Consider the following 19,277-nt stretch of genomic DNA (forward strand, 5'->3'; position numbering starts at 1 on the left):
GCTGTCCTGCTTTTTCCCAGGCTGGTCTCAGCCCACACTATGTGAACCTCCCAAGTAGCTGGGATTACAGATGAATGCTACCACTCTTAGCCCAGTGAGGCATATATGTTCAAGCTGGGAAGGTGGCTCAGTGGTAGAGTGCTTGCCTTGCATGCATGAGGCCCTGGGTTCCATTCCTCAGTACCACATAAGCAAAAGGAAAAAAGCTGTAAGTGGTGCTGTGGCTCAAGTGGTAGAGCACTAGCCTTGAGCTGAAGAGCTGAGGGACAGCGCCCAGGCCCAGAGTTCAGGTCCCACGACCAGACCCAAAAAAAAAGAAAAAAAAAGAAGTTATCTCTGAGCAAATGTGATCATAATTTTTGTAGAAAAACTACAAATTTAACATATCTGGGTGGGAAGATGTCTGATAATATTTAGTCTCTGTTTTACATAGCTATGTGTCCTAATTGAATCTACAATGAACCAATCAGTATAGTAATTTGAACAAGTACTATAGAAAAGGACATTGGAAAGATAATAAAAACTGAAAGGGTTCCTATCTTACATATGTAAATCTGTTTTTTAACCATTTCCAGGTCACAGCTTGCAAAGGTATATATATACATACATACACACACAGATATATATAGATATAGATATATATATATATATATCTACCTCTCAAAATTTAAGTCTTAATCCCTAATGTGACAGGGTCTTTGAGCCATGAGGGTGGGCCTCCATGATGGGATTAGTACCCTTAAAAAAGCCGTGCACTAGTGGCTCACACCTGTAATCCTAGCTACTCAGGAGGCTGAGATCTGAGGATCACAGTTCAAAGCCAGCCCAGGCATGAAAATCCATGAGACTCTTATCTCCAATAACCACCTGAAAGCCAGAAGTAGAACAGTGGCTCAAAGTGGTAGAACACTAGCTTTGAGCAAAAAAATAACTCGGGAATAGCACCCAGGCCCTGAGTTCAAGCCCCATGACTGATGAATGGAAGGAAGGAAGGAAGGAAGGAAGAAAGGGAGGAAGAAAAGAGAGAGAAGGGAAGAAAGACATTTAGGAGGGGCTGTGAAGGTGGCTCAGTGGTAGAGCGCTTGCCTTGCATGCATGAGGCCCTGGGTTCGATTCCCCAGCACCACATGAGCAAAAAGAAAAAAAGCCGGAAGTGGGGCTGTGGCTCAAATGGTAGAGCGCTAGCCTTGAGCTGAAGAGCTGAGGGACAGTGCTCAGGCCCAGAGTTCAGGCCCCATGACTGGACCCAAAAAAAAAAAAAAAAGACATTTAGTACACATACGAGGATACAACAAGAAGGCAGCCATCTGCAAATCAGGAAGAGGCCAGAACCCAACTATGATGACACCCCAATCTCAGAACTCCAGCCTCTATAACTGAGAACTAAGCTTCTATTGTTTAAACCACCCATTTATTACAGCACCCCAATCAGACTAAGATTCAAGCCCTTAGTAGCACCTGTTAAAAGCTACCGTCTCTCTTTCTCTGTAGAAAGATGCCCAATCATACATAAACTTCATATTATATCAAGAAACTCTGAGGCCCATAATTAACCCACAGAAGACTAAGTTGTTTGTAGTGAGAATAAGCAACAGAGGACATTTATTGCACAATCCTAAGTGTTTTACAAGTGCAAAGCGCTTGACTCTTTTACTTCTCCCAGCAGCCTGGGAGAGACTCACACTCACCAAAACCATTTTACAGATGAGGACAGGGAAACCAGAGACTGAAAAGCTACTCTGTGTTTAAAGCCTATACAATACACAAATTACTGATCTCTGGAGATTGTCTTCAAATTCAGCTACCAAGAAGGGAGTGTCATAGGCCAGACCTTTCGAAATCCTTTAAACAATACTGTGACTTCTCACCTACCCAGCAAACGATGGTGCAAACAAGATTCAATCATCTCCAAGTTTCAAGTTCACTGAAACATGGCTGAGACTGCATGTAAGTCAGGGCCATAGTCTCCTCCAAATCATACCTGACTTCCTCACAACCAAAATCTTTCCTTTTTTCTGGTTCTGATCCTAGGGCTTGAACTCAAGAACCTGGTGCTGTCCCTTACCTTTTTCACTCAAGGATGGTGTTCTACCATTTGAGCCAAAGGTCCACTTCCAACTTCTTTAGTGGCTAATTAGAGATAAGAGTCTCATGAACTTTCCAGCCCAGGCTGGCTTTAAATCATGATCCTCAGATCTCAGCCTCCTGAGATAGCTAAAATGACCGGTATGAGCCACTGATTCCTAGTCAAAAGTCTTTTCTAAGGCCAATGGTCAAGATCTAGTTCAGTTTTTAAACCCTAAAATTGGCCATAGCATAAAACAATCCAGCAAGTCAGGAGATTTGTGCCCACCCATTTCTTCAGCAAATGTGGAGCCATCTGGGATGAATACATGCTTCCAAAAGTTCACACTTGTAATAGGCATGAACAGGACGGTCCACATATAGTAAAGTCAATTCCTAAGTACTTGAATGCCACACTGTATTTATTTGCACATAACACAACCTAGGAAATCACTAGAGAGCCCCAGTACTCACAGTTTCACAGTTCAGGCATCGGGTTTCATTGGTGAGCGTTCCCTGAAAAATTTCATGGACCCACGTGAGTTCCGGTTTATTATTCTCTGCAGGTTCGTTCATGTTGCCATTTTTTAATTTCCCATTTTGCTTTTCCTGTTTCTTCTCTTCTTGAAGGATGTCCGCAATAGTGTTTAGCAAATAATTTAAAAATTCGTGAGCATCCTGCTGCATGTAGTTATCAAAGAGATCTGGAAAGGGAAAGGTCATTATTTCACTCTCAGGTTCCTGAGAGGCAAAGATGTGCTTAGTTTTACATTCCAGGCTTCAATATTTTATATTGCAAGGGTGGACAGGTGTCGAATGTGAATATATTCAGCTCTACTCTGTAGCATCAATGAATGTTTCAAAAGAATTTTGTTCATTTCTAATAAAACGAACATTTTGCTGCCCACCAAGGACTAACTTCCCCCTCTCTCCCTACTGTCAGGTATATAAAAAGTACCAAGATTTTTACTGTGTTCTACAGACTGGTTTTGCCAGGCACCAGAGGCTCACGCCTGTAATCCTAACTCCTCAGGAGACTGGATCTGAGAATCACGGTTCAAAGCCAACCCAGGTAGGAAAGTCTTTGAGACTCTTATCTCCAATTAACCATCAGAAAACTGGACGTGGCTCTGTGGCTCAAAGTAGTAGAGCACTGGTCTTGAGCTGAAGAGCTCAGGGACAGTGCTCAGGCCCAGAGTTCAAGCTCAGGACCAAAAAAACAAGATCTGGGTGCTGATGGTTCATGTCTGTAATCCTCACTACTTAGGAGGCTGAGATCTGAGGATCATGGTTTGAAGCTAGTCCAGGCAAAAAGGTCCATGAGACCTTTACCTCTAATTAACCCAAAAAAAAAAAAAAGCCAGAAGCTGAGTTATGGCTCAAGTGGTAGAGCACTAGCCTTGAGGAAAAAAAGCTCAGGGACAGTGCCCAGATCCTGAGTTGAAGTACCAGGACTGGCACCAATAAATAAATAATAATCAGCTTTTCACTTGGGACATACAAGAACTATCCATTTTCCTTATGTCAAGCCCCCTACTCACCATTCTCCTTCCTCAGCCTGGAAATGAACTTCTTTGGTGGGATGACGCCGACCTTCTTCTTCTGTGTGGCAATGCTGTGAAAAAGGTCTGCCAGGCACGTCAACAGGTTTTCCTTCTTTTTTTGCTGGGCCTTGTATGCCAACACATTCTCCCGGAATGGCCGGCAGAAGTATAATGCCTGAAGCACGGAGTTACAGTAGCATGTGTTTCCAAACTGCCAAAGGACAAGAAGGGTGGCTTGAGTCACTGTCCGGAGCCACGCCACCTCTGGATCAGAGGAGGGAGAGAAATGGCCAGGATGTATGAGCCTGCCCAGATTGCCCAAAGTTCCCTGTATCAGAGCCCAGCGTGCCATATTAAAATACCAGCTAACTACTCTCCGCACTGGAGGGATGACCTGACCGAGAGGTAAAGGAATAAAGTCTACAGCAGTCCCCTGATGCCGCTAGCTTTACCTTCTGTGCTTTCCGTTACCTGTAGTCAACTGCAGACTTAAAAGATCAAATGAAAAAAAATGTGGTGATAAATGACTCATTAATTTTCAGTGTTGCACCATTTCTAATAACATGCTGAAATATCACGGTATGAAAGGTGAGCCATCCCTTTTCCCAGTGTATCCATGCTGTATAGAGCACCTGCTCAGTAGTCACTAAAGAGCCTGCTTGTTATCTGATCCATAGTGGTTCAAGTAGAGCTAGTATTAAGAAACAACTGCTGGCTGGGAATGTGGCTCAGTGGTAGAATACTTGCCTAGCATTCATGAAGCCCTGGGTTTGATTCCTCAGTACCACATACATAGAACAGTGGCGCTGCGGCTCAAGGGGTAGAGTGCTAGTCTTGAGCAAAAGAAGCTCAGGGACACTGCCCAGGCCCTGAGTTCAAGCCCCAGGACTGGCAAAAAAGAAAAAGAAACAAGTGCTACTAAGTTTATTATAATACATTGTTTGAATTGTGCTACTTTCTTACAACATTACCTATTGTTAATTTCTTGCTGTGTTTAATTTGTAAATTAAATTTACAAATATATGGATAGGAAACTACCCACAAATATAGGCACATCCTCTTGGAGGTGGGGGCAGGGGGTCTTGAAACACACCCCCACAGGTAAGAGGAGACTCCTACACATCATTCTGATGCTTCTCAACCCATAGATGTCTTTTAAATGATAATAAGTACTCTGACCAAATAGAGTCCAATGAGAACTTCTGAAGCTTAGAAAGGGAGAAAAGAAAAAAAAATCTATATAATACAGAGACTCAGAAAAGCAGCTGTCTAGATAAAAGATACCTAATTGTAATACATCAAAACTTCCCTGACAGTGAAAATAAAAATCCAAATCAAGAAGCAATTGAGGGGTTTCAGGATGTAACTCAGTGGTACATACTTGCCGAGCATAAGGACTTGGATTAAATTGAAGTATGACAAGAAGGGATAAAAGAGACAGAGGGAAAGAGAGAGAGAAGAAAACAGGGAAGAAGGGAAAGAGGGATGGAGAAAGGAAGATAAGGAGGAATAGAGGGAAGAAAAGACAGAAGGAGGGAAAGAATAAAAGAACAAGAAACCACTTAGCTGAAGCTTGTTTCTATCTTCCCTCTTTCAAGATTCCAAGTGGGTCTTATTTCCAATTAACCATCAGAAAACTGGAAGTGGCACTGTGGCTCAAAGTGTTGGAGTGTTGGAGTACCAGCCTTGGCCAGAAAAGCTCAGGGACAGTGCCCAGGCCTGAGTTCAAGCCCATGACCAACAACAACAACAAGTTCCCTGCCCATTGGCTCAGACTACAGTGCCTCACCCACTCCAGAGTAATTGAGGTAAAAAAAAGTGTCTACTCAAACCAACTTCCCAGCTTCCCATCACTTTACTTTTATTTATTTATTTTTGCCAGTCGTGGGGCCTGAACTCTGGGCCTGGGCGCTGTCCCTCAGCTCTTCAGCTCAAGGCTAGTTAGTGCTCTACCACTTGAGCCACAGCGCCACTTCTGGCTTTTTCTGCTTATGTGGTGCTGAGGAATCGAACCCAGGGCCTCATGTATCCGAGGCAAGCACTCTACCACTGAGCCAACTACCCAGCCCCTCACTTTACTTTTAAATCAGCCCCCTCTTTTTTCTTTCAAGGTAACCATTGTCCTAATCCACTGTCACCCAAGGCTCTGTTATCCTACCATCAGAGCAGGGCCCAAACAGTACTACTTTATCCCTCTCAAAATCATAGAGAGAGACAAGTCATTATCTCTTTCATTCCTAGTGACTGTAAGACCAGCACTGTGGGAGAGTCCAGCTGAGACTTTCACTGAAGAACTAGTCCTACAGGGTAAAATGAACAGGAAAATTCCTAAGGAAATAACAAGATGAATAACCCAGATCACAAAGAAGCCATGAAGATTAAAAGAGAACACTTCTCAGGCTGTTGGTTTGAATGTTGTCTCCAAGAAGGAAAGGACATTCCACTAAACTTACATGGCATGTCTACACATGCTGAGATGGAAGACTACTTAGTTTCATACATTTCAATCTAGTTTGACATAATTATGTAGCAGGAACTTTAAAAGAGATACTGGAACTTTCATAAATTACTATTCAAGAGCTCATAGATGAAGATATTAGCTCAGTTCTCATAAGTCTTGCATAAACTAGGAAGTGGCTTAATTCGTTATTTTTCTCCACAGTTTGCATCTGTCTTTTCCTTAGCTAAGACAGAATTCCCATAATAACTATCTTCAGATAACTACACAGAGGTCCCCACACAATGGCTTAAACAAAAACTAGCACAACTAGAAGTCAGTGTTTTGCCAACACAGCGCCCAGTTCCTTAATTAAGTCATCCTCCTTCTAGTCTTTTCTACTCAGTGTCTCACTTTCACCCAGATACCTTTTGGACATGCTCTGCCACATCCAGTGAACAAGACCCAGGAAAGAAATGGATCTAACATTGACTGAGTGTCCATACACAGCCTCACACCATGGTCTGCCATAGGATCTCTGGTTCTTTATATTATAACCCAAGAGGATGGAATCCCATTTTATAGATGGGGAAATGGAGGATCAGCTTCTTTATGAAATTACATTGTAAGGCAGTTATTGGTGACAGGCTGGTAACACTTTGCAAACTGGTGGTACAATGTAGATAACAAATTGAAGACGTCCTGAAGAGCTGACCCACATGACAAAGGGAGGAAAGATAAAAGGGCTGTAGCTACACAGGCTCATGAAATCACTATGAAATTGGTATGTGTTAGAAGCACAAGGAGGGAATGTGAATTTGATCAAATAATGAATATAGTCATTAACAACATTTTCTAGAACAACTAATACTCTCAGAAATAGATCGAAATATCCCTGGTAAATGTTTGCTACTTCTACTAACTGAAGAACATAAAAATTGTCTAAAAAAATGAGCAATGATGAGCCAGGAGCTGGTGGCTCATGCCTGTCATCCTAGCTACTCAGGAGGTTGAAATCTGAGGATCTCAGTTAGAAGCCAGGAAAGTCCCTGAGATTACTCCCCCAAAAAGATGGAAGTAGAACTGTGGCTCAAAGTGCTAGAGTGCTAGCCTTGAGCAAAAAAGCTCAGGGACAGCACCCAGGCCCTGAGTTCAAGCCTAAAGACCAGCACACAAAAGTAATGATGAAAAGGTACATGCCTATAATCCCAGCACTCAGGAGGTCCAGACAGGAGGACCAAAAGTTCAAGGCCAGCCTGAGGTTTACACAGCAAGTTCCAGGCCAGCCTGAACTACGCAGGGAGACCTTGTCTCAAAAATAAACAAACAAGGGCTGGGAAGGTGGCTCAGTGGTAGAGCGCTTGCCTTGCATGCATGAGGCCTTGGGTTCGATTCCTCAGCACCACACAAGCAAAAAGACAAAAGCTGGAAGTGGCGCTGTGGCTCAAGTGGTAGAGCGCTAGCCTTGAGCTGAAGAGCTGAGGGACAGCGCCCAGGCCCAGAATTCAGGCCCCACAACTGGACCCAAAAAATAAATAAATAAATAAATAAACAAATAAACAAGTAGAAAAGAAAAAGAGCAGGGAAGTTGTCTCAAATACTTCAAAATGTTTGATAAACATATTAAATTTGAATTACTTACATTGACCAATCCGAAGTAGTGTTCATTGATTGGAAACTGCTCTGGACCAATGTCTTTTTCCAGAGCAGAGGCATTCGTGCCCTGAAAGAAAACACACCAAAAGTTCTATTGCATGGAAAATACATGAGAGTGTACAGTGAAACTTAAGCCAGTGCATTACTGTGACAAGCACACCCCTATGAACAAGGAGTTTGGGAACATTTGTGCTGAAAGAAAAGGGTCAGAATTTAGTTAACCAGTAGACTAGTTAATAGCAGCTCCATTCTTCTTCTCATCTAACTTGTTCATCCCCACAGCCCTGTCCTATTTGGCTTCTATCATCTTTCCTGAGGAAAGGAGGTTTTAGATAGATAGGCAAATGAGCAAGCTATCACTAAGAACGTCTGTGTAAAACACTGGCATTCCTGACAGCTGAATCAGCTTTTAGAAACAGAGTGGCTAGAAATATATAGCCACTTTCAAAGTTGAATTCTTCATTCTGATAAGGATTTGTGCACTCACGGAGCCACACTGGTCTCTGGGACTAAGCATTGGAAAAAGAATGGAGTCTACAGCCATACCACCCTGAACGAGCCCGATCTCATCTGAAAAAGTGAGTGGAACAAAACAGATGTGGATGGCTGCTCTCCTGGAATTCCCATTTTAGTAGATGGAGATGGCCTGGAGCACAAGCAGTGATAACGCACTGGAAAAATACAGTGGGAAATGGCATGGGTGTTGGGGCGGGGGGCATGCAGGAGATAAAGAGTGGACAGCTGCACCTTTCAGTAGAATGGTCAGGGAAGGTCACCTTGCTGGGAAGGGAAATGTCCAACAAACATTGTGACTACTTGTATCAGACGGTAAGTCACATGACCCTCCAACATGATAATAACAGCTACTGAGTCATCTTGCTACATGCTGAGTCTGTGCTGCTCATCCTCATAAACTACCCTATGAAGTAGGTCCCATAATGACTCCTACTTAACAGACAAGGAACTCAAAGGGTCAGCCAGTAAGTGGTAGAGCTAGGGGTTGAACCTAGGAGCCACACTTGATAGTCCTTGATTGTAACCAAATGCTACACAGAGCAATCCTATCTCTTAAATATACTGACCAAGCAGGTACAGTGGCTCACACCTATGACCCGAGATACTCAAGAGGTTGAGATCTGAGAATCACAGTTTGAAGTCAGCCCAGACAGGAAAGTCCATAAGAGTTATTTCCAAAAATCACCCAAAAAAGCCAAAAGAGGAGGAGTTGCTCAAGTGGTAGAGCCTTGAGTAAAAAAGCTAAGGGAGAGTGCCTAAGCCCTGAGTTCAAGCCCCAAGGCTCATGCACAAAGAAAAAAAAAGGAAGGAAAGAAAGAAGGAAGGAAGGAAGGAAGGAAGGAAGGAAGGAAGGAAGGAAGGAAGGGAGGGAGGGAGGGAGGGAGGGAGGGAAAAAATCAAACAAACAAAAAAACACCACAGCATTGACCAAGCCCCACTAAAGGCCATTCACTAGTGGTGGATTATCTTTACTTTCCAAGGCCTAAATGAGTCAGCTGGGAATAGGAAAAGTGATTAAAGATCAGAACAAGGTAAGTTCAGTCATCCCTCATTATGCACATGGGTCTAGTTCCAGGATCCATGAGGAGATACTCAGATCCCTTGAATAAAGTAGTATAATTTTGCTTATAATCTACACACATCCTTCTATCTACTGTAAATCATTCCTTAATTCCTTGCAATACCTAATACAATATAAATCTTATGTAGTTTTGGTTGGAGAATATCAAGAAAACAAGCTGGACATAATCAACACAAATACTATTTTTTATTAATAAGTTTTTTATTGTGAAAATGCCTTACAGAGGGGTTACAATTACAAGAGGAAGGTAATGAGTACATTTCTTTTTTTTTATTTTTTTTTGTTTTTTTTTTTTTGTCAGTCATGGGGCTTGAACTCTGGGCCTGGGCGCTGTCCTTCAGCTCTTCAGCTCAAGGCGAGCGCTCTACCACTTGAGCTACAGTGCCACTTCCGGTTTTCTGGTGGTTTATAGGAGAGATAGGAGTCTCACGGTCTCTCCTGCCCCGGCTGGCTTTGAACCGCGATCCTCAGATCTCAGCCTCCTGAGTAGCTAGGATTACAGGCGTGAGCCACCAGCGCCCGGCATGAGTACATTTCTTATCAAGCATTGTTGCCTCCTCCTTTGTTTTCCCTTACCATCCCTTCCCTCCCATCTCTCCCTCTTCCCCCTCCAAAGTTGTAAAGTTTGTTTTTTCAACATAGCATCTTGTACATTTCATTGTTGCAATGGGTCCACCTGCAGCCCTATTTAAACAATTTGTTTTTTCCTTTCCCCTCCACAAATTATACCAACATCAAAAACAGGGGTTATACCGTGTGGGAAGGACATACAAAGCAACAAAAAAGTCATCTTATAAATATGTTAGAAACAATAACAAAGAAAGGAAAACCATTTGAGTCCTTATTTTAGGGTTCATTTCGCCTGATATCAACTTATCTGACTGTTTCTGCTGTCTTAGATATATACTAGTTATTGCAAATAAGGGAAACCATGGGACCTATATTTCTTTGGGCCTGGCTTACTTCACTTCATATAATTTTTTCCAAGTCTTTCCTCCCCTTTCCTAACAAATGGGGCAATGTCATTCTTTCTGATGGAGGCATAGAATTCATTTTCCTGGTCCATTCATCTACTGAGGGGCATCTGGGTTAGTTCCATATCTTGGCTATGGTAAATAATGCTGCAGTCAACATAGTTATGCTGGTAGCTTTAGAATGGCCTTGTTTGTGATCATTCAGGTAAATGCCCAAAAGTGGGATTGCTGGGTCATAGGGAAGCTCTATGTGGAGTCTTTTGAGGAATCTCCATACTGCTTTCCAAAGTGGTTGAACAAGTTTACACTCTCACCAACAATGCAGTAGGGTCCCCTTCTGTCCACATCCCCTCCAGCATCACTGTTATTAGAGTTCTTGATTATAGCCATTCTAACTGGGGTGAGGTGGTATCTCAATGTTGTTTTGATTTGCATTTCTTTTATGAATAGAGAGGTTGAGCATTTACTCATGTGTCTATTGGCCATCCTTTTTTACTCTTCAGAGAAATTTCTCTGTAAGTCTTTAGCCCACTTATTTACTGGGCAGTTGTTTCTTTGAGGATTTGCTGTTGGGGCATTTAATTTTTTGAGTTCCAGAAATATTTTAGATATGAGACCCTTGTCCATTGCAGGGCTAGTGAATATCTTTTCCTAATCCGTGGGCTTTCTATTGATCTTGTCAGCTATGTCCTTTGCCATGCAGAAGCTCTGCAACTTCATGCAATCCCAATTGTCCAACCTTTCTTTGATTTGTTGTGTTTCTGGATCTCTATTAAGAAAATTTCAGCCTGTGCCAAAGAGACCTAGGATTTCTCCTATTCCGTCCTATAATCTTTTCAAGGTGTCTGCTTTGACTCCAAGGTCTTTGATCCATTTGGAGTTGATTCTGGTGCAGGGTGATATATTTAGTTTTCTACAAGTGATTAACCAATTTTGCCAGCACCATTTACTGAAGAGGCTGTCTTTTTTTTTTTTTTTGGTCTGGTCGTGGGGCTTGAACTCTGGGCCTGGGAGCTGTCCCTCAGCTCTTCAGCTCAAGGCTAGTGCTCTACCACTTGAGCCACAGTGCCATTTCCGGCTTTTTTCTTTTTGTTTATGTGGTGCTGAGGAATCGAACCTAGGCCTCATACATGCAAGGCAAGCGCTCTACCACTGAACCACCTTCCCAGCCCCTCCATTTTATTTTTTTTTAGCTCCCTTATCGAAGATTAGATGGCTATAGGTCTGTAGGTTCATTTCTGGGTTTTCAATTCTCTTCCATTGGTCCTGGGGTCTCTCCTTATGCCAGTACCAAGCTGTTTTGATTACTATGGCTCTGTAGTAGAGTTTGAAATTTGGTATTGATATTCCTCCAGCACTGTTCTTTCTGTTAAGGATCGTTTTTTGCTATTCAGGGTCTTCATTGTTTGATCTGCAGATAACTGCTACGTGGCTACAGGGCCCATGGATCTGGACCAACTGATGTATGAGCAATGGGGAGGGCAGACTCCCATTTGTCATGTGGATCTCCCTTCTCAGGTGAGAAGTTATGTAGCTCACAGAGAGAGAAAGAAAATGAAAATGAAGAAATTCTTGTTAAAAATAATACTAGCCTGGCACTGATGGCTCATGCCTGTAATCCTAGCTACTCAGGAAGCTACAATCTATGGATCACATGTTTCAATGCCAGCCTGGGAAGGAAAGTTTGTGAAACTCTAATCTCCAATTAAGTATTTTTAAAAAGCCAGAAATGGAGGTGTGGCTCAAGTGGTAGAGCACTAGCCTTGAGCATAAAGGATCAGGGATAACTCTCCGGCCCTGAGTTCAAGCTCCAGGCCAGGCACAACAATCATAATCATAATAAATGTTTTGCAACTTATTTTTGACTGATATCTTTAGTATCTCTATTTGTTTGTTTGTTTGTTTGTCTATTGCTGGTGGTAGGCCATGAACTCAGGGCCTGGGCTCTGTCCCTGAGTCTCTCCATGCTCAAGGCTAGAGCTCTACCACTTGAGCCACAGTGCCAGGTCTGGCTTTTTCTGTTTATGTGGTACTGAGAAATCACACCCAGGGCTTCATGCATAGTAGGCAAGAACTCTACCACTACGCCACATTCCCAGCTATTTAGCATCTCTCTCCCAAAATGAAATGGCCCAAGAAGCAGGGTGGGATGTCTACTTGCTGCTAAGTAAACATTAACTATAGGATAACTCAAACCCAAGGAAGAGAACAATGCTGGTTCTCCCTTTCACAGCAAAAATCCTGTTCCCACTTGTTTTGATTCCTTTCTGCCGTCTTACCCATCTACATTTCTCTCCCTGTCATTTGGGACGCAGGGTTCAATGCTCACTTGTATGCAGTGGCTTTAGCAGGTCTCCTCCAGGGAGCCAGCTGTTACTGCCTTCACAATACTGTGACTCTAGGTACAAGGCTGAACTTTTGAAATAACACGACAAACTAGGGCAGCATCTTCTGGCATCGGCCAAAATCACTACAAATTTTTCAGTAAGGTTACTTCTCAATCACAAATTAATGTAAATAATGTACCTTGAATAGATCCTTTTGCCATTTTTCAAGGATAATTAGAATATATGGCATAGAGCCCAGGAAAAATGTCAGATATAAAAACACAACACATGGAAATAGATCTCATTAAGACGTGATGGGGGAAAAAGGAACAGTTTTAAGTTAACCTATGATTTTTCTGGTTGTTAATTCTTGGGTTATATCTGCTCTTCCCTACCCATCTTAGTATTTTTTCCTCTTTCTGGAGGGGAATCTATGAGTGAAGGTCATGATACACACTGAGTTCACAGCACAGGACAAGGAGAGAATAAAGTGAGCTCATGGTGTCTTCAGTGAGACCTGGCTCTTCTCTGAAGTCAACATTCCTCACCACCTTCAGGTAAAGCTTGCTCACTCTTTTACACAACATATACAATGGTATGGAAGGGTCAGGCGGAGAAGCAGGCTGAGTCTGACCCACGGTGCTGCTACCTGACCATTACACGTTCACCCTCATCAAAACGCCACCCTTTCTGATGCTCAGGTATTTGTATGATTGTACAAAGACTTTCCTTTGCCTTTGCCTCAACAGTTTCCCCTCCAACTCATTCTGTCCTAGATGGTTTCAAGACTCACGTGGATGAATTATTTCACACCCTGTTCTCTCAAAGTCCTATTTTCCAGTAGTCATTCCACTCAAATCCAGCCCCCCATTCAAGGAAATCTGGCCATTTCCTTGTAATCCTGACTTCCAGAGAATCACTGCCACCCAAGCATGGTTTTACTGAATGGCTGCTCAAAGTATATCCACAAAGCCAAACTTAGGCTACATCAAAATGTTTGACCTCTTCTTTGTTATACACTTAGAGTCTATGCCCTTTGAAGAGCCCTATATCCTAACCTTTGGATATTCCAGAAAAAACTAAACCCAGTATGAACCATATTGTCTACCTCCTCTGAGCATACAATCAGACATATGTGCAATGTTAGCGTGGGAAAAGTCAAATCACCATGCTGACCAGATCCACTGGAATTCACCCAATTCTAGTAGCACTCAACATGTACCTATTCCAACATGTCTCTAGTATATTCACTCTCCTCTCTGGGATGACTATGTTCAACTTTGCCCAAATGTCCCAGAACTTCAGCATTCCATTGACTCTACTCACTATACCTCTCCACTCAGAAAAGCAAAATTATAACCAGCAGACAAGGACTTGCTTTACTTACTAATCACAAACCTATATGCCTCTCTCATAACTGGTGAATACATCTCTCTTGCCAAAGGATCTCTCCTTATTAAATCCATCTCATAAAAAGTTAGACATCCAGGCTGAAGGCATGACTCAAATGGCAGTTCAAACCCCTGTACCACCAAAAAAAAAAAAAAAGTTAAATACCTTTCAGCATCTCCCTTATATCTCTCTCACACATACAACATACACAGAGAATCTCTATGTTCCCCATGTATCTCCCCCAATTGCCACCTCCATTCTTACTCTCATCCGAGCTTGCCTTCTTTAAACAATTGTCTTTACTGAAGTACAGATGAATCAAATGATCTCTAAGATGAGCGATGTGGGGAGGTGAGGAGGAGGGGAGATGCTGTGTTACTGAAGCTGAGTGATGTGTGTGAGTGGGCTCACACTATTCTATTTATGTTTTTACACATATAGTCATGCATCACTTAACCATGGGAACATGTGCTAAGACACATGTCATTATACAATTTTGTTACTGTGTGCACTTACACCAGCCTAAATAGTCCTACCCCACTCCATGCATAGACCTGTGTGTGCGCACACACACACAGACACACACACACACACATGCACGTGCATAGCAACCAATGAATCAAACCAAGCACAAAGAAAAGGATATAATCGAGAGACATGTATACACAAGATGTGTGATCTGTGGCCACTGTTGCACATAGCACATTGTTTCAGTAGAATGAGTACATTTGGATACAGTATCTTATAGTAAATGCTATCATGAATGAATAGTAATGTACTTGCTTATCATCGAGTGTTCTGTGCTATGCATAACTAACTGTATGGGTTTGCACGAGCAATGGGGTTACTTCCACTAGAACCAAAACACAACATCTCCATTATAATTTTACAGAACCACTGTTATATAAGAATGAGGTCCAGGCTGGGAATGTGGCTTAGTGGTAGAGTGTTTGCCTAGCATGCGTGAAGCCCTGAGTTCCATTCCTCAGTACCACATAAACAGAAAAAAACAAAGCCAAAAGTGGTGCTGTGGCTCAAGTGATAGTGTGCTAGCCTTGAGCAAAAGGGGCTCACGGACAGTGCCCAGGCCCTGAGTTTAAGCCCCAGGACAAAAAAAAAAAAAGAATGAGGTCCATCACTGATCAAAATATCAAGTGGCTCATGACTGTGTATAGGTAGAATAATGGTCACCCAAAGGAATGTCTTAATCACCCAAACTAGTGAATACATTGCCTTCCATAGCAAAGGAAGATGATATTAATTCATGAATCTGCTGGTCTTAAAGTATGGGCCATTTTCAGGACCATAACCCTGAATTATTAGTGACCCTCAGAGTGGGAGGCAGAGGCAGAACATAATAGAACAATGCTGTATGAAGACTCAACTTGCCTTTGGGAGTTTTGAGGATGAAGGAATGCAGGAATGCCCTAGAATGCAGATAGCCACTAGTGTTGGAACAACCTAGAAACTGAAGCTCCCATTGGATCCTCTAGGGAGACTGCAGCCCTGCATCACCTTAACTTTGGCCCAAGGAAATCCATTTTGAACATCCAGATGGTAAGACAGTAAATCTGGATTGCTTAAGCCACTAAGATAATATAATAGCCACTGCAGCCTAGAACGTTAATATACTTGAAGTTTCTCATAATAAAATCTCCTGTAAGACTTACTTCTATTTCCTTAGCCCCATGTCTTCTTGTAGAAGACATTATTCTACAGCTGAAGAAGTGGCTCAGGGGAGAAGCACTTGCCCAGCACCCACAAAGCTCTGAGTTTGATCCCCAAAATCACAGTTAAATTAATAGCAATAAGAAAGCTTGCCTGATCCTCTTCTAGGTTCTAGAAGAGTTCATCCGTATCCCTGATGAACTCCAAACGTTGCAGACTTCAGCAGAAGTGCTTTTAGATGGTTATCTTTTTCCACAAGTGGACTCAAAACCCAACCCTTTCCCCTTAACTTTCTCCCTAGAGCCGGACAGCAATTACTCCATGACTTCAATCAGCAGCTGCAAGCCAACCATTTCCAACTCTATCTTGAAACCTCACTTCTGGGCTCTATATTGCACCAACACTGGCATTCCTACAAGCACTCAACATCCATTTATCCAAACAAGTTTCTCACTCCTCTGGTAAATAACACCCTCCTCCCTTCTCCTCTTCCTTGAGGCTCAGGCTAATACCTCAGGGTAAGCTGAACATCCCCTGCTGAACGCTGCCCCCAGCCATCACAGTCTATAGATTGCCACTCCTTAAATCTCTCCATCCCAGGCTGTCTCACATTCCACTACCTCCAGCCAGGACAGCCTGCCAGGATCTCTTATCTGAATTACTACCACCTCCCACAGAGACTACAGTGTCCACCTCACTCACCCTAACCCACTGTCAATACTGCAACAAAAGGCTTGTAAAAACACAAATCTGCTTTGGAATCCTCCAGTGACTGACTGCACTACTGTCACCACACTCTTCTTGTCCTTTGTTCTCCTCTCTACATTGCCTAACCTAATGTCCCTAGTCACTGCACATCCCCCCCCCACTCATCTGAGCACTCTTCCCCTACCCTTTTACTCTTTTGTAAGACTGGCTTAAAGATCAGCCCCTCAGAAAATTCTTCACAGGCCAGCGTCCCTCTCTTTCCAGTCCCCACAATTGGTAGAACAACCCCTCCCCAGACATCCACATCGCATCCCTAGAACCTTTGACAATATTACCCTACATGCAAAAAGGACTGTGCAGCTATGATTAAATTAAGGATCTGGAGATAAGGTTGTCCTGGATTATCGAGGTGGGTTCAGCACAAGTCACAAGCATCCTAGTAGGAGGGAGTCAGGAAGACTCAGAGTGATTGAGGAAGCAAAGGTAAGAGAGACTGAAGCTGCTACACTGCTGGCTCAGAGACAGAAGAAGAGCCCATGAGCCACGGAATACAAGCAGCTTGCAGAACCCCCTAAAGCTGAGGGAGGAGACTTTCCCTAAAGTGTTGGGAAGGTGTGCAACACAAGTCACACCTTTAACAACTCCAGAACTAAATGATAATAAAGTTATGTTTTTAACTAGTCTTTTTTTTTTGTCAGTCGTAGGGCTTGAACTCTGGACCTGAGTGCTGTCCCTCAGCTCTTCAGCTCAAGGCTAGTGCTTGAGCTACAACTCCACTTCCATAAAGTTATGTTTTTAATCTACTAAGTTTACGGTCATTTTTTACAGCAGCAATGGGAAATTAGAATATCTCCTCCCTCCTCAACCTCTACTCCCACTCACAGCATCCTGTGTACACTCTTACATATTCCAACTCCTATTTATACAAGCATTAAGACATGTTTGCACTAAATGAGAGCAAAGGGCTTCTCTGACCTATGCCACGGCGCATTCTCAGTGGGAAGCACATAGTAAGCTCACAGTGCCTGCAGGCTGGGTGGCTAGCTGGGTGGATACACAAGTGGGGATGGTGTGCATGACAATTTTTTGATACAGATGTGTGTACTGTTCAATGAGGCATGAGTGGTACCCATCACCAGCTCCGCACTCTCTCATCCCTCTTATAGACACACTCCAGGAACTGGTTTCCATGGATACAGAATGTCACTGATATTGACAGTTGGAAAGAAATTCTTTGCTTGAAATGCTGGTATTTACCTTTGGCTACAAAAATCTTTGTGGCTCTTTTAAATTTTTAGCAGATTTACAGGCTAATTATGTTAAGGGTAAAAATGTGTGTATGACAAAGAAACAGACAGGAAGGGAATGTCTCATAAGATGATGACAATGATGATGAGGGCTAAAAATATGAAGTGGGCAGTATCAAACAATAATTTAAATGACCATGTCCTTCACCCCTTCAGTTCTCCTTCAATTTATTCAACCATATATAGTCACAGAAGTGGGAAGAGATAAGAAGCCTTAAACAGTGACCCAAATAATATGTGTGTTTTTGGCAAGATGGAAAAATGTATTTATCATTTTCCTATAAATATTCAAGATAATGTAGGTCTGAGGTCGCAGGTCTAAGGTACTGGCGGTCTCAGAATCCATCTTTTTGTATTTTTGTGATTTATATGTGTATGTGTGATAATTTCATCAGACAAAACTGTATTACTCTCATTTATCTCATTGCTCGGCTGACCTCAAGCGTCAGTTGCTTGCTTTGAAATTAGGATGGCTTCTCTAGGTTCTACCATCAACTAACTTCTGCCAAGGGGATGTAGAAAAACAGGAGAGACCATTCTTAGCTTGCATGCATGCTCCTGGAAGATTCACACATTACTTGTCATATAACCTCTCTGGCTAAAATCTAATCTAGTCACAAGGCTATACCTAGCTGCAAGGAAGGCTGGTAAAAAGATTTACCTAAGAACTCATGTTAAAATATTCTTTTGCATTAGGGATGGAAAATGAGTACTGAGGGAAAATGAATACTTGTGTCAATAGTTCAGACAGTGTCTGCAAGATTTGTAAGAGAAAAAAATTGGAACTAGTCCCAGCACTGGTGGTTCATGCCTTTAATCCTAGCTACTCAGGAGGCTGAGATCTGAGGATCATAGTTCAAAGCCAGCCCAGGGAAGGAAAGTCTGAGAGACTCCTATCTCCAATTAATCACCTGAAAACTGAAAGTGGAACTGTGGCTCAGAGTGGTAGAACAAAAAAAGCCTTGAGCCAAAAAGATCAGGGACTGTGCCCAGGCCCTGAGATCAAGCCTCATGACTAACAAAAACAAAACAAAACAAAAAAAGAACTAAGCTGGTTAAATAATTATGGATATATATACATATATATATATATATATACACACACACACACACACATGTAATGGAAATACAATTGAAACATTGTTTAAACAAAGTTGCCGCACAAGTATAAAAATTTATCCAAGATAGGGTGATAAGAACATAGTACAGAGTAACACTGTAGATGGGGCACTCCTGGAAATATCATCATCATTCAATCAATTTATACCTGACCAGCTTTGTACCCACTTTGTATCTACTACTCTTCTATATCTGAAGAACACAAAGTGGTCAACGTAGACGCAGTATTCAACACCTACATCTTAATGGAACAACAGAAAAATTATTATTAATTTGCTTGGCTTGGGTTTTTGTGTGTTTGTTTGGGGTGGCAGGAACGCAAAGTGGAGATAAGGTCTCACCAGGCTAGTTCTGCACGCTAAGGTTCAAGTGAGTTTCTTGCCTCTTACAGTAGCTGGGACTAAGGGCATACCACACCACACCTGATCAACACTTAAGAAATTATTAACAATGCACAGGGGTATCAGAGAATGGGGCCATGAGA

General features: G+C 42.4%; 1 protein-coding gene across 3 annotated transcripts in view; it reads right to left on the reverse strand.

Moving 5' to 3' along the window:
* Positions 1 to 19,277, reverse strand: part of Usp46 (ubiquitin specific peptidase 46) — a 67,053-nt gene that overhangs the window by 28,021 nt on the left and 19,755 nt on the right. For all 3 annotated transcript variants that reach the window (XM_013009171.1, XM_013009172.1, XM_013009173.1), the window contains exons 2-4: positions 7,688 to 7,768; positions 3,606 to 3,819; positions 2,539 to 2,768 (exon numbers count right to left, since the gene is read on the reverse strand). In XM_013009171.1, coding sequence (XP_012864625.1) covers positions 2,539 to 2,768; positions 3,606 to 3,819; positions 7,688 to 7,768 — 525 coding nt within the window. The remainder of the gene's footprint in view (positions 1 to 2,538; positions 2,769 to 3,605; positions 3,820 to 7,687; positions 7,769 to 19,277) is intronic.

This window comes from Dipodomys ordii, unplaced genomic scaffold, assembly GCF_000151885.1.
Source record: "Dipodomys ordii isolate 6190 unplaced genomic scaffold, Dord_2.0 Scaffold8, whole genome shotgun sequence".
Classification (NCBI taxonomy): domain Eukaryota; kingdom Metazoa; phylum Chordata; class Mammalia; order Rodentia; family Heteromyidae; genus Dipodomys; species Dipodomys ordii.